The sequence below is a fragment of the Macrobrachium nipponense genome, chromosome 15 (assembly GCF_015104395.2).
Source record: "Macrobrachium nipponense isolate FS-2020 chromosome 15, ASM1510439v2, whole genome shotgun sequence".
Taxonomy (NCBI): domain Eukaryota; kingdom Metazoa; phylum Arthropoda; class Malacostraca; order Decapoda; family Palaemonidae; genus Macrobrachium; species Macrobrachium nipponense.
In genome coordinates, this window is record NC_087208.1 from 54,177,858 (window position 1) to 54,192,090 (window position 14,233).

Below are 14,233 nucleotides of genomic sequence, written 5' to 3' on the forward strand. Positions count from 1 at the left end.
TTTTTTTGGGACCAAGTACACCACTGTGTTGAATCTTTAGCTGCAAGAACAGTGAGAAACTATGGACTGGAGACAGTGGCAGCAGTTATCAGGGAACATAAGGATAACATATTATTTATTGTAGACTGGAATATGAAGTCCTTAGGAAATCTTTTCAAAGAAATGCAGTGTGGCACTTGGATTACTGCTCATCGAGAGGTCTTGTCACATACAAATGACTGGATGTTGTTAGAAATACAACCATTTACACGTCATCATGTTCTTCAGCTTTTAGAAAAGTACAGTGGTGGACGTAGGGGTTCGACAAGTGATCTGTATGAAGAGTGTGAATACCAGGATTTAATTACATCTCCTGACATGGTACAGGTATTTTTTACACATGGGAGTGCAGTCAATTTCGACACTGATTTTGACTTAATTGCAGCTTTTGTTGATGATAAGTTCAAAAGCAGGGGTTGGTTTTGGAATGATAAACAGTCAGATGTGTTAAAGTTAGGAGAGGTTGCATTGAATGCATTAAAAATGGGAAATAGCAATGCTTACAGTGAAAAGGAACTTAATGAAATAGGTGAGGAGGTAAAAGATGTGTTCTTGTGCCATGAACATGGAAAAACAAAATTTAGGCATTCTTCTGTTCAGGATTTTATAGCTGCATTGTATGTTTTTCACAACCCAGCCAAAGCTTGCAGAGATTGGTTGTCAAGTGCTCCAAGTTTCATGAGAGTATTTAAATTTGTTTGTGGCATGTGGTGTAACTCTGGCTTTTGGGGTGAGGATAGCAGGCCTTCAGACCAAGTAGTGACTTACATGGAAGGTTATTTAACTTGCCTTCTTGATATTAAAAGCCTGACAAAATGTAAGGAAAATAGAGTAATAGAGCCAATGGAAGTTGAAGGATCAAAGAACAAGATGTGTAGCAGTGAACAAGGAAAAAAAAAATCTGGAAATCCATTAAGAAATGCTATGGCAAACTGGGACTTTATAATGGCACTGGACGATGTTTGTAAACAAACAAAAGTGATCAACTTACTTGTTGAGTTGCTTTCTTCAACACCTTGTTGGATAATAAATACAGAGAAATTTGATGATAGAAAATTAAGAAGATTGGCTATTTTGCTGAAAAAAGTGAAATTGGATAGGGATCATCCAGTGACCATCAAGTTAGAAAGTACTCTGGATGTCAGGATGCTCATAATGATGTGGAATAAATTGAAGAACATAGAAAGTTTACAAAATTGCACCAAAGTAAAGTTTTATGTTGCTGGAGATAATTGTTTCCCATACGCTTATCAAGATTCTCTTAGAGATCTTTGCAGAACATTAGTGAGTGCTTGTTGCCCTATATATATCACGTCTTATACTGGTCCTTTATTATGTTCTACAACTCTTGAATTCTTAAAAGGGTTCTCACTGAAGACTTTGGACACTATTGATGTTACTGTCTATGATGTTTCTTCTCTTATCGAGATTTTGAAATGTGACCACTTACCAGACCTCAAGTATATCTCTGTAACAATCGAATTAACAATGGAAGAACAACTCCTTACATCAGTAAAGCCATTCAGTGTTCCAGATCATCATTCACTTAAATTAAGGATCAAATATTTTGACAATATCCAGAAATTTCTAGATATGGTACGGTTTCCTGGTCATGTCAGGTCGTTAAGTATTTATGATATATATATCACTGTTGAGTTCAGTTTAAATCTGATGGCTTTTGAAGAAATGGAAAACCTGAGTTTAAGATTTCAGCCTTCTGACTCCGATCAGTCTCACGCCCAGAATCGTTTTATAGATGAATATTTCCATCAGAAATCAGCCCATGAAGACATGGATATTGATAGCAATACTATTGCAGCTGGCAAGAATTACACAATCCCTAGACAAGGGTGGATGCTCTCTATTACTGTTAAAATAAAGCAGCCACCAAAACTAGAGAGGTTGCTTTTAAGAAATATGGATTTTTATGGTGATTCCAACAATAATTTGTTACTAAATATTTTGAAACTATACAGAATACAGAAGTTAATCATATTGGACTCCCAACTCTCTCTGAAAGGAGTTAGAAAGGTTTTAAGCTCCCACACAAGTGATGGCGACGACATAAACTTTGTGACCAAGAAACTAAAGAATAACCAGTTGGAAATGGACAGTGATGAGAAATTGCTGAAAAGGCCAAGACTGAGCGTTGATGAACGCGAGCTAAAAAAGATTGACAAACCAAAAGGCAAGGAGATTGTAATTACGTCTGAGATAGACATTTGTACGTCTTGTAGTCTGTTCCCTTGTGTATGTGCCAGTGTGGAATTGAGTAGGAAGGAGAACTTTGATGATCTAGCAAATTTGCTTAAGGATGTTTATTTGTATGACATCGTAAGTTTTAATTACTCGAGCAAATTTGTAACTATCAGGAAGGATGTGTGTGGAGACTTGAGAGTACACTGTGCCTTGCCTGGGTTAAAGGATGAAACCTCTCATAATCTTAGCTCAGATCAATCTTTATTCTACAGGTTCTTTAAAACATTAGCTTTGGCACAGAGTATTTCTTTAGAACAAACTAATCTCTCCTTTCAAGGTGTGTTGAATATTGTTGATTATCTTAAACAGGTAAAGAAGTCATGCTCAGAGCATTTTTCTCTGACAATTATATCTTCTTATCATCCTTTTGACGATGAGGTCGTACATCCATTTATAGAAATGATCAGGATGGAAAGTGTGTTTTCAACATTCAATTTTTTATGTTCATGTGAAAACAAGTGCCTTAAAATTAAGAAAACATTCAATGGTAAGATGATGTATAATGACCGTTTGCAAAATGGCTGAGAATATAGTTTTACACCGGGTGGTTTGATTATGTAGTGAAAGTGGTATGCACCTTCTGGATTTTTAGTGAGAGCTATCCTTGTTTAGTGGAGGAACTTTTATATAGTGATATTTAGAAAATATTCCCACAAATGTATTGTTCATCTTACTAGTTATGTTGTTGCCTACATTCATTTACTTCTCATTTGTTAACTGTTTAATTTTGTACAATAGATGAGACTTTGACCACAATGATATAAATACCATTTATTTAAAATTTGACACAAGTTACTGTAACTGTAAATTTTAGCATGTATGGGGGTTTCTGCCTTCCAAAATACTACATGAATTTTCCAAATTGTAATACTAGTGGCCTTCATGTTAGTATTTATGTATGATATTAAGTTCAGTATATCATAGTTTTACTAGACCACTGAGGTGATTAACACCTCTCCTAGGGCTGGCCCGAAGGATTAGATATTTTTATGTGGCTAGGAACCAATTAGTCACCTAGCAACGGGACCTACAGCTTATTGTGGAATCCGAACCACATTATATCAAGAAATGAATTTCTATCACCAGAAATAAATTCCTCTGATTCTGCGCTGGCCAAGCCGAGAATCGAACTTTGGACCATCGGATTGGTAGCCAAGCGCGAAAACCACTTGTCCAACGAGGAAATTATGTATGATATGATATTTGTACCTGTGACGATAGAGATCCATGTTCTCACTGGCACATATATCATATGTATGATATGATATGATATTTGTACCTGTGAGGATATGGATCTCTGTAATTTGTATGGCTTTACCTTTTGTAAAGCTGATCCATTCGTTTTTAGTTTGGTAAATTGCTAGATGATTGGGAAGGTTGGAGTACTCCCCAATTACTTGACCGTGGATGGTCACTTTTTCTGTGGTTGTTCATTTGGTAAGATATCTCCACTGTTGCAAGAATTCCTTAACATGGGTGTTTTATGTTGAAGATTTGGCTTTTGCTGTACTGGCTTTTTGTTGGATATGAGTGTGATTGTTATTAAAATGATTATGGCTGAGTCTCTCAAATATTATTAGCATGGGGGTATAACAGTGGTGGGAACTTTGCTGTTACCTGTGTTGATTGCATGGTTCAGGAGGTAACACCCTCCATTCTTTTGGAACCCTTCAAGGATCTCTTGCTGGGGCCCCGTGCTTCTGCCTCAGGATTGGTACTTATATGCAGATGCCCCTCAGTCCAAGGGAGATGGGAAGGGTTGGAGGGTGACTGAACAGCTCGCCGCCCAGGATGGGATAGTGTTCCCACTTCAGTTACCTACCCTTCTTCTTTATGTATCCCTGATCCTGCTTTGCCAACTGCATAAGGGAGTTGCTGGGAGTCAGCTGCTGAAGGTTTAAACATGGGTAAGTTCTTGGTTGCCCTGGTGGAGCACTTGGATTTTCTTTGAGATGATGATAACATCATAATTTTATGTATGCAACTTACCAAGTAGTCACATAGCTATAAGTAGTTTCTAAAACCGTCGGCAGCTAGAATTTTTGAAATTCGTGGAAGCGCAAGTTTGTTTTGGTCAGGTGATAACCCCCGCCCTCTATCGGGGGAGTGAGGAACCAACACCGTCTGAAAATCAGTTGTTTCTGCCGGCTGGTACTGTCAACACAGTTTCAGTAGCAGCGGAATTTTTGGAATTCTTTGCCATCGCTCTTTGTTGGAGTTATTTGGTAAAGTACTCTGAACATTGGAAGTTTTGTTTTCGGTGATAGCTATTTAGGAATTGATAATAGTTTTAAATAGTTTTGCACTGAAATTCACAAGTTTTGAATTGGTCTACATAATGTCAGACACTAGTTCATCTGGGATTAGGTATTGTAGTAAAGGCTGCAATACTAGGATCGCTAAAGTGGGTAATGATCCACATTCAATTTGCACAGGTTGTAAGGGGACAGACTTGTACACCAGATCAAACTTGTGGGGAGTGTATTAATTGGGATCAAAGAACTTGGAAGATCTTGACTAGTTACACAAACAAGTTAGAGAGAGATAAAAAGAGAAAAGCGGCTTCTAGACTAAAGCAAAAAACTTAAGTCAGGAATTGTCTAATGATACTTTGTCTCTTTTGAACCTTCCCCTCCACCTGTCATTCCCAGTCCTAATCTTGGCTTTCTCACACCCGTACCCGATGCTGTGACCAATTTAGAGGCAAGAGTCGATCAGAAATTTTCGATCATGCTCCAAGCAATGGAGAAATTAGGAGCGTCCGTGAAAACCCTGATGGACAAGGTAAGTGGTGAAGTGAGCACAAGTGTAAGTGTGGTGGAGGAGGTGGCTGTTCAGCCCACTGATTATCCTAGGCAAAGGTCCCTGTCAAGCTCCCCAGAACCTGGGAGGAGGCATACTGGTAGCCCAAGGGAGGTTAGTGGGGTCTGCCCACGAGCAGTCGCCCCTTCAGGTGATTCTGTTGACAAATCCCAGATTGCAACAGAGCGCCATTCGAAAGGTGTCTCTAAAGGAGTACCGCTGTCGTCTAGTGCTTCCAGCTAAGGGGAGTCCTCTCAGAGGCGCCAGTGGCGATTCCATGACGAGTCCCGTCCATTGAAAAGGAGGGCTCATAAGTTGACTCCCTCTCCAGTCCCCTGTAAAAAGGCTAGCCCTTTACGGAAGGAACAGCTTTCCTTTAGTTTTTGGGACTCTCCAGAGGGATTCTCTCAGGATACGGCAGGAGAGGGACGTCGTAGTGAGAGGATCACATCCTCTAAGTCAAAGTCGTCGTCGAGAAAGTCTTCCTCTAGCAGACGCTCAGAGGTGAAGAGTACGGGGAAGAGTAGACTTTCGGAGATGTGATCAGCACCGGTCCGCACATGTAATACTGAAGGACAGGTAAGACCGCCATCAGTCCCTCCTGTAATTCCCGAGACTCCTGGGAGACATCTTCAGCGTTCGGAGCATGAGAACCCGCCAATTCCCGAGCGCCCATCGGCGCCACAGTTTGCCCACTCGCCAGAGCAGCTTTTGGCGCCCGGAACTTCCGCAGCGACGCTAGAACAAACTTTGGCTCCCAAGCGTCTATTGGCGCCCAGGAATACAGTTACAACCGAGCGTCCACTAGCGCCCAGGAATCCACGAGCACTCGAGCGTCCAAGAACACCCACTAGCGCCCAAGCGTCCGCTAGTGCCCGCTAGCGCCTGAGCGGCCCGCTAGCGCCCAAGCATCCACAGGTATATATCCAACCAAGTGCACAGAGCGACCAGTCTGAAGCGCCCGGACAGCCTATGTCATCAATTTCAGCTTCGGGCCTACCGACAGGACTTCAGATGATGGCTGCCCCCGATCATTCTCTGTCAGCCATCCAGAATAAGTTAGACAGCATTTTGGGCTTTATTCAGTCTGCGGCGCCCCTATCCAACCTTTTGAGACTTATCACCTATTTCTTCAGCCGAAGAAGAAGAGAAAGAAGGAGAGGAGGATAAAGAGTCTTCTCTCACGGCCTACAAAGCCTTGCTTTTTTACTTTGTAGACAATTTTTCAGATTCATTCTCACCAGTAACCCCCATGTCTCTAGTGTCTTCTTACATGAGGGACAACCAGGAAGACTCCAGGAAATTACTGAAGCTAGTACTGTCCTTTTCGGCTCGAAAAGCGTTAAAGGAAATTAACCTTTGGCTTAAGGATAAGAGGGATCAAGGCAAGGTCAACTTCTACTTCCCTCCTTCTCGTCTTTCAACTAGGAGACACTTGTGTTACGAAACCGGAGAAGCTCTCTCTTTGGGTGTGTCTGCCTCCGCCCAGGGAGACTTCTCCGCGCTTATTGACTCGGCAAGAAGATCGGCTTTCAACTCGGCTAAGATAATGTTTACGGCATCAGAATTAGACCACCTCATTAAGAATATCTTCAACCCTTAAACGCCTAAAGGGTATCATAAAAATCGTCTCCCTTATGCCTAGGGGGCCTCGGAGTGAGCGCCGAAGCGGAAAAAATATTTTGTTAAAAAATCACAGCGCACTTAGTTTTCAAGATTAAGAGTTCATTTTTGGCTCCTTTTTTGTCATTGCCTGAAGTTTAGTATGCAACCATCAGAAATGAAAAAAAATATCATTATCATATATAAATACTGCGATATATGATAGCGTGAAAACAAAATTTCATATATAATTGTATTCAAATCAGGCTGTGAGCAAAACGGTTAAAGCTAATGAGTTAATATTTTTTCGTTGTATTGTACACTAAATTGCGATCATTTTGGTATATAACACATTGTAAAACAATCAAAGCAACACAGAGAAAATATTATCACAAAATGATGCATGAATTAGTAACGTGCAGACGTAAAAAATTATTTTTTCAAAAATTCACCATAAATCTAAATATTGTTCTAGAGACTTCCAATTTGTTTCAAAATGAAGATAAATTATTGAATATTACTATACTGTAAGAGTTTTAGCTTACAATTGCAGTTTTCGACCGTTTCGGACGAGTTAAAGTTGACCGAATGTCAAATTTTTTTTGTTTTTTTTATATGCAAATATTTCAAAAATGAGAAAAGCTACAACCTTCAATAATTTTTTTTGTATTCTACATGAAATTACACACATTTTCATATATAAAACTCTATGAAACACTAAATATGAAACGGAGCAAATATTCCGAGAATGCGAAGTACGCATTTCGGAGATTTGCGGCGGAGAATCCGCTCGCGGAGGGAAGGAAAGTTTTTTTTTTAAATTCACCATAAATCTAAATATTTTGCTAGAGACTTCGAATTTGTTTCAAAATGAAGATAAATGACTGAATATTACTAGACTGTAAGAGTTTTAGCTTACAATTGCGTTTTTCTACCATTTCGGTAGAATCAAAGTTGACCGAACTTGGTTTTTTTTCTATTTATCGTGATTTATATGTAAATATTTCAAAAATGAGAAAAGCTACAATCTTCAATTATTTTTCGTTGTAGTATTCTACATGAAATTGCGCACATTTTCATTTATAAAACTTTATGTAACGGCTACTTTAAAATGGTGCAAACATTACAACAATCGCACGTATGATTTTTTCGGAAGAGTTACTGTGCGGAAGTAAGGATTTTTTTTTTTTTTTTCATAAATTCACCATAAATCGAAATATTGTGCTAGAGACTTCCAATTTGTTGCAAAATTAAGGTAAATGATTAAATATTACTAGAATATAAGAGTTTTAGCTTACAATTGCGTTTTTCAACCATTTCGGTAGAGTCAAAGTTCACCGAAGGTTGAAATTTTGGCACTTATCCTTATTTATATGAAAATATTTCAAAACTGATAAAAGCTACAACCATGGGTTGTTTTTAGTTGTATTGTGCATGAAATTTTGCACATTTCCATATATAAAACTTTATGTAACGGCTAATTTAAAATGGTGCAAACATTACGACAATCTCACGTATGATTTTTTCAGAAGAGTTACCGTGCGGACGTAAGGAAAAAGTTTATTTCATAAATTCACCATAAATCGAAATATTGTGCTAGAGACTTCCAATTTGTTGCAAAATGAAGGTAAATGATTGAATATTACTAAAATATAAGAGTTTTAGCTTACAATTGTGTTTTTCGACCATTTCGGTAGTGTCAAAGTTGACCGAAGGTTGAAATTTTGGCACATCGTTATTTATATGAAAATATTTCAAAACTGCTAAAAGCTAAAATCATGAGTATATTTTTGTTGTATTCTACATGAAATTGCACACGTTTTCATATATAATACTCCATGTAACGGCTAATTTAAAATGGTGCAAAAATTATGTCAAAGTGACGAAATGATTTTTGAGATGTGTCACTGATACTTTTTAGTGCGATAAGAAAGAAATTCGCGCTTGCGCGCCTGCGTAACGATTGTAAACAAAACAACACCTTGATCCGTGAACTCCCAGCATCCCCCAAGGCGCGTGATTCAAAAGTTTTAGGCTGGTAGGCCTATAAGTATTTTTCCGCGAATTTAAAAAAGGGATTTTGACGTAAGGAAAAATCTATTTCTGGGCGATTGGCTCGTGTCGCCAGCGAAATATCCTTTAATCTATTATTTCTAGGGTAAATGTACTAACACATACCAGAGAATAAATAAAATAAAGAAAAAGGTCAGTGTAACTGACTCGCTCACCCTCCAAGAGGGTGTCGGTATGAACACTAGGCGAGTGAGACCACTACCACGAGCCAAATGCCAATAGAAATCTCCCACTACAAAAACCCTCCATGAGGAGAGCCGACCCACAGAGTGAGCAGCTCGTACTACTACTACTCCATCCCATGCTGCCGACTGCTGCGCCTCTGGTGCCATCCTGAAGTTAGCAGACAATCTTGGGCGAAGGGATGGGTAGGGTGGGATTTCGCTGGCGACACGAGCCAATCGCCCAGAAATAGATTTTTCCTTACGTCAAAATCCCTTTTCTGGGCTCAGCTCGTGTCGCTGCGCGAAATCGTACCAGAGAAATAGCACAAGATTGTAAACAAAAGTAATAAAATAAATCAGAATAGGTCTCAAATAAAAGAGAAAATAAATATAAAAAGAATATAATTGCTAAAAAGATACAAATACACAGTGATACAAAAATAGAAAAATATGCTTGAATTACACTTAATTCTAATCATGTTTCTTATCTAAGGTAATTTACATATGTACAGAGGTAAAATGGCTTACATGTAACAAAATGGTATCTGTGTAAAGGCATGTATCAGAAATATAATAGCAATTAAAATAATCAAATGAACAAAGTAATCAATAATGATAATATATAAGGAATGTATATGACTTAATATACAAAACCCGTAACCATTATAAATAAGATGTATCCCTAGCATAAAAATAAGGGGGTACCATCCATGAGATCAATATCTATAATCATCTGTGAGTGTCCCTAGCAAAAAAATAAGGGGCACCCACTACATCATCATAAAAGCAGCTAAGACACAAGGTGAATGTAAATGAACACGGCAGGAATAGACGAACTGTTGGGTGAGGCAGGTAGAAAGGAGGACTGAATCTTCTACTACAAATTAACTAGAGTCAGGGGAAACTATGTTACCCGCTGCTACTGCTGAAAATTTCAGAGCTTCCAAGGACTTAAGGTAATGACGTTTGAACACTGTCGGCGATTTCCATCCGGTATACTTTTTCAACTCATCGAAGTTCATATGTTGGAATAATTAATTGAGGTGGCTACTGCCCTGACATCATGTGCTTTCGGGAAAGAGTCAGGATTGGCTTGCTTAATAAAGTACAGGATTTGTTGCCTGATGCCTTTAATGGATAAAGTTCCACCTTTTTCCCTCTTAAAGAGGGGACCCGATGAGGATGAGGAGGTCCTGGACAGAAAGGCTCGTAAGGTTGTAACTGGGCAAAGAGATACATCTTGTGGAAGGGGTAGTACCTTCCAAGGTTCCCACCTCATCAAAGGATCTTCATTCTTTGCTAAAAAGCTACGTTCCGGAGAAAGTAGGACTTCCCCTGTGGGAAGGAATTGAATATGACCCGGATCTCTGGTTGGATAAAGCCGACAGTTCTGAAATCCTTGCTCCTGAAGCTAAGCTTAATAAAAACAGGGTTTTTCTTAAGAGCATTATAAACGAGCATGTGTCATTATCGGTTTCTGAAGCCAGTTTTAGAACATCGTTTAAGAACCATGAAACTGACGTAGGCCTTACAGAAGGTCTAAGTCTAGCACATGCCTTAGGAATAGACGAGAAGTAGGAATCTGTCAAGTCTATGTTGAACCCAAATTGAAATATCTTTTTCAAGGCTGACTTGTTTGTCGTAATCGTGCTAGCTGCTAACCTTTTTCAAATAAGGATCTGAAAAAGGATATAGCTGAATTAACTGTCATGATTCTAATATCTGATTCTCTCAGGAAGATTGCTAACTTTTTGACAGCAGCATCATACTGTCTCAAAGTTGAATCCCTTTTATCGGATTCCAAGAAGAGAATATTCTGAGGGTCAATATTCGCATCTCTTTTTGCCGCAAACTTCATGAAATCCATAAAGTTAGGGTTTTGAGAATCCCTGAGGAAGCGAACACAGTCTTCGTTTGTACTGACTGGGAGAGCCTGGGATTGGGGATCCGAAGAGGACGAATTAGGGGATACCAATTGCTCTTCGGCCAGTCTGGGGCTACTAGAGCCACTTGACCCTTGAATGTTCTGAGTTTGTTTAAAACTTTCATGAGAAGATTCACTGGAGGAAAGACATAAATCTTCTTCCAGTTGTTCCAGTCTAGAGCCAGGGCGTCCGTGGCATAGGCCAGAGGGTCCAGGTTGGGGCTACATAACACGGCAGTTTGTGATTCGCTTGAGATGCGAAGAGATCCACCTGTAGCCCTGGAACCCTTTGAAGGATCCATTGGAACGAACTGTTGTCCAGTGACCATTCCGACTCTAGGGGCACTGATCGGGATAACGCGTCTGCTATGACGTTTCTCACTCCAGCTATGTGAGTGGAGGAGAGATGCCAACTGAACTTGTCTGCCAGGGAGAAGATGGCTACCATGACATGATTTAGATGACGTGACTTGGAGCCTCCTCTGTTTATACAATGTACTACCACTGCGCTGTCCAGAACTAGCTTTATGTGGAGTACTTTGGTGGGCGCAACCTCTTTAGAGTCAAGAACACTGCCATTGCCTCCACCAGTACGTTTATATGGAAACTGACTGAACTGAGGTGACCAAGTTCCTTGAACCTTTTTGACCTGGGAATACCCTCCCCAACCGCTTAAGGACGCGTCTGTGTGGATGGTGATCCCTGGTGGAGGGAACTGAAGGGGTACTGACACTGACAAATTCTTGACTTTCGCCCACGGCCGAAGTCGATTCTTTAGAATCAGAGGGACTGAGGATAGTTTTTTTGTCCCTGGACCTGACATTTGCTCGTGAGCGCCAGATTCTGGTTAGGTCTTTCAGTTTGGCTTTCATTAAGACGTTCGTCACTGATTGCAAACTGGAGAGAACCCAGGATCCTCTCCTGAGCCCTCCTTGACGCCAGTTTGTGACTTAGAAATTGCTTGACTGACTTCGCTATTTCTTTCCTTTTGGCTGATGGAATCGACAGAGTATGGGAGGATAGATTCCATTGAATGCCCAACCACTGAAAGTTTGACTCTGGAGTGAGTCTTGACTTGGTCCTGTTTATCTTGAAGCCTAGATATTCCAGGAAATGAATCACTTTCAGTGTAGCTCTGTTGCATTCCTCGACTGTTGAAGCCCAGATCAACCAATCGTCGAGATACGCTACTACCATAATCCCTTGAGACCTGAGTTGTTGCACTACCACTTCCGCTAGTTTCGTGAACACCCTGGGTGCCACGTTGAGTCCGAAAGGAACTACCTTGAAGGAGAATGCCTGGTCTCCTATCTGAAACCCAGATATGGACGGAAGTGTCTTGCAATAGGGATATGATAGTAGGCGTCTGTAAGATCGATAGAGGTGGTGACGGCCCCACGGGGAAGTAAGGTCCGCACCTGCGAGATCGTGAGCATCTTGAACTTGTCGCAGCGGATGCTAAGTTTAAGCGGGACAAGTCTAAGATTACCCTTCTTTTTTGTGAGCCTTTCTTTGGCACGCTGAACAAGCGACCTTGAAATTTTAATCTCTTGACTCTCGCTATAGCTCCTTTCTGAAGGAGGTCCTCTGCGTACTCTGTCAATTCCTTGTTAAGGAAGTTTGACGGAAAGGTCTGGATGGAGGTGGGTTCGTCAACCAGCTCCAACCCAGGCCTTTTGACTATGCTCTGAGCCCATTCGCTGAAGTTCCACCGGTGGCGAAAGTGAAACAGCCTCCCTCCTACCTGAAGTTCTTCATTGGTTCTGGAAACCGCCTCGGCCTCCTCTGAAGTGCTTTCCCCTATTAAAGGGGCCTCCCGATCCTCTCCCACGAAAGGAACGCTTACCTCTGCCTCCCTTACCCGAGCGGTCATACTTCTGTGAAGCTTGACTCTCGAAGGCTTGATTGTAAGCCGGAGAGATGGCGTAAGAGGTGGAGGGCTGAGGCTGAGGGGATATCACATAAATTGGTTGTGATTGAGCTTTAGAAGTGGAAGGTTGGGCTGTTTGCACTAAGGGCACCGCTGGAACTTGCTGAGAAAAGCGTGGCTGCTTTTTCTGGTAAGGATGGAAACGCCTAGGTTTCCTCTGTCCTTACCTTTAGGCGTTAAGTCTTGCCTCCTCTTAGCCGTAAGGCCCCAACGGTCCTTAAGGCTCTGGTTCAGCCTCGTAGCCTCTGACTGACTTCCTTCACCATAGCTTCTGGGAAGAGATCTGCTCCCCAGATGTTAGACGAGAGTAACCTATTCGCTCATGTCGAATGGTTGCCTCTTGTAGGACATGCTTCCTACAATTCGTTCTAGCAGTGGCAAACTCAAACATATCCGACTGTACCGTTTGAGTCAGGGATTTGGTCATGAGTTTAAAAGCGGTTCTGAGCCATAGGCTATGGTCGCTACCTCAGACATGCCATAGAGTGAATTGACCTGGCTAATCGCGATTTCGCGTCAAATTCAGCCTGAATAAGGCTATCTGGGAGCCTGGGTAGCTTTTCACCAAACTGATCCATAGCACAGTCCGGTTTGAGTTTGCCAGCTGAGAAGGTGTTCGGCAAGTCTTCCCACAATTCTCCGGCTGAGGGAAGCAACGGAGATGTGGGATCTGCTTCCTTCAATTGAGGCATGGGTTTCCCCTTTTTTGGGGGCCGCTGGGATGTAGACCTCGCGATCTTTGTCAGGAACGGGAGCGGGGTACTCTCATCCATTGTGAAAATGGTAAAGGGACTCTTAAAAGGTTGTATCTTGGTATTAGAACAATCCATGTCCTCTAAACACCTGACCATTCTCTCTGAGCCTGGTCTCGTGAATAGAGGACTGTCTCCTTTGGTACCCTATCATCCCGCACCATGGCTACGCTGTAAGCCTTGCGTAGCCTATGAACGGAGGCTGAGGTCTTCCGGGTAGAACTCGAAGTCCTCTATCCTTCGAGTTCCAAATTCCGGTATAGAAATGAGACCGTCTTGGAAGGGGCGTATGACGCTACTCTCCATGGATTGTTCATCGAGAACGGAGGTAGCGAGTCATACGGAGGAAGCTGAGTTCCACTCGTATTGGAAAGTGGAGGAGAGGCTAGAGGGGCTTCTCTCAGTCCGGCTATAATGGAGTCCTGGGACGTAATCCTATCCGACAAACGAGAGATCATTTGTTCCATGCTACTCTTTAGGGACCCACTAGGTCGCCCACCTGTTGCAACAGGCCAGCATTGGAGTCCAAGGCCGGAGCCTGCTGCGGAGGTGGAGGGGTGGCTCTGAATCGGAACCAAGGGTAGCGGAACTGGTTGACTCTGCCGGGGTGCGAGATCTCTCTCTGGAGGATTTACTCTCGAGGACTTAGAGCCGGAGCTAGAAGCTTTAGACCTGTCTGCTCCGGGAT

The 14,233-nt window shown here is 41.6% G+C and overlaps 1 protein-coding gene across 1 annotated transcript in view; it reads left to right on the plus strand.

Moving 5' to 3' along the window:
• LOC135194939 (uncharacterized) overlaps positions 1 to 9,069 on the plus strand; it is an 86,106-nt gene extending 77,037 nt beyond the window's left edge. Inside the window, 1 exon segment of the mRNA XM_064221159.1 lies at positions 2 to 9,069. Coding sequence (XP_064077229.1) covers positions 2 to 2,823 — 2,822 coding nt within the window. The 3' untranslated portion in view covers positions 2,824 to 9,069.
• Positions 9,070 to 14,233: the final 5,164 nt, after the last annotated feature.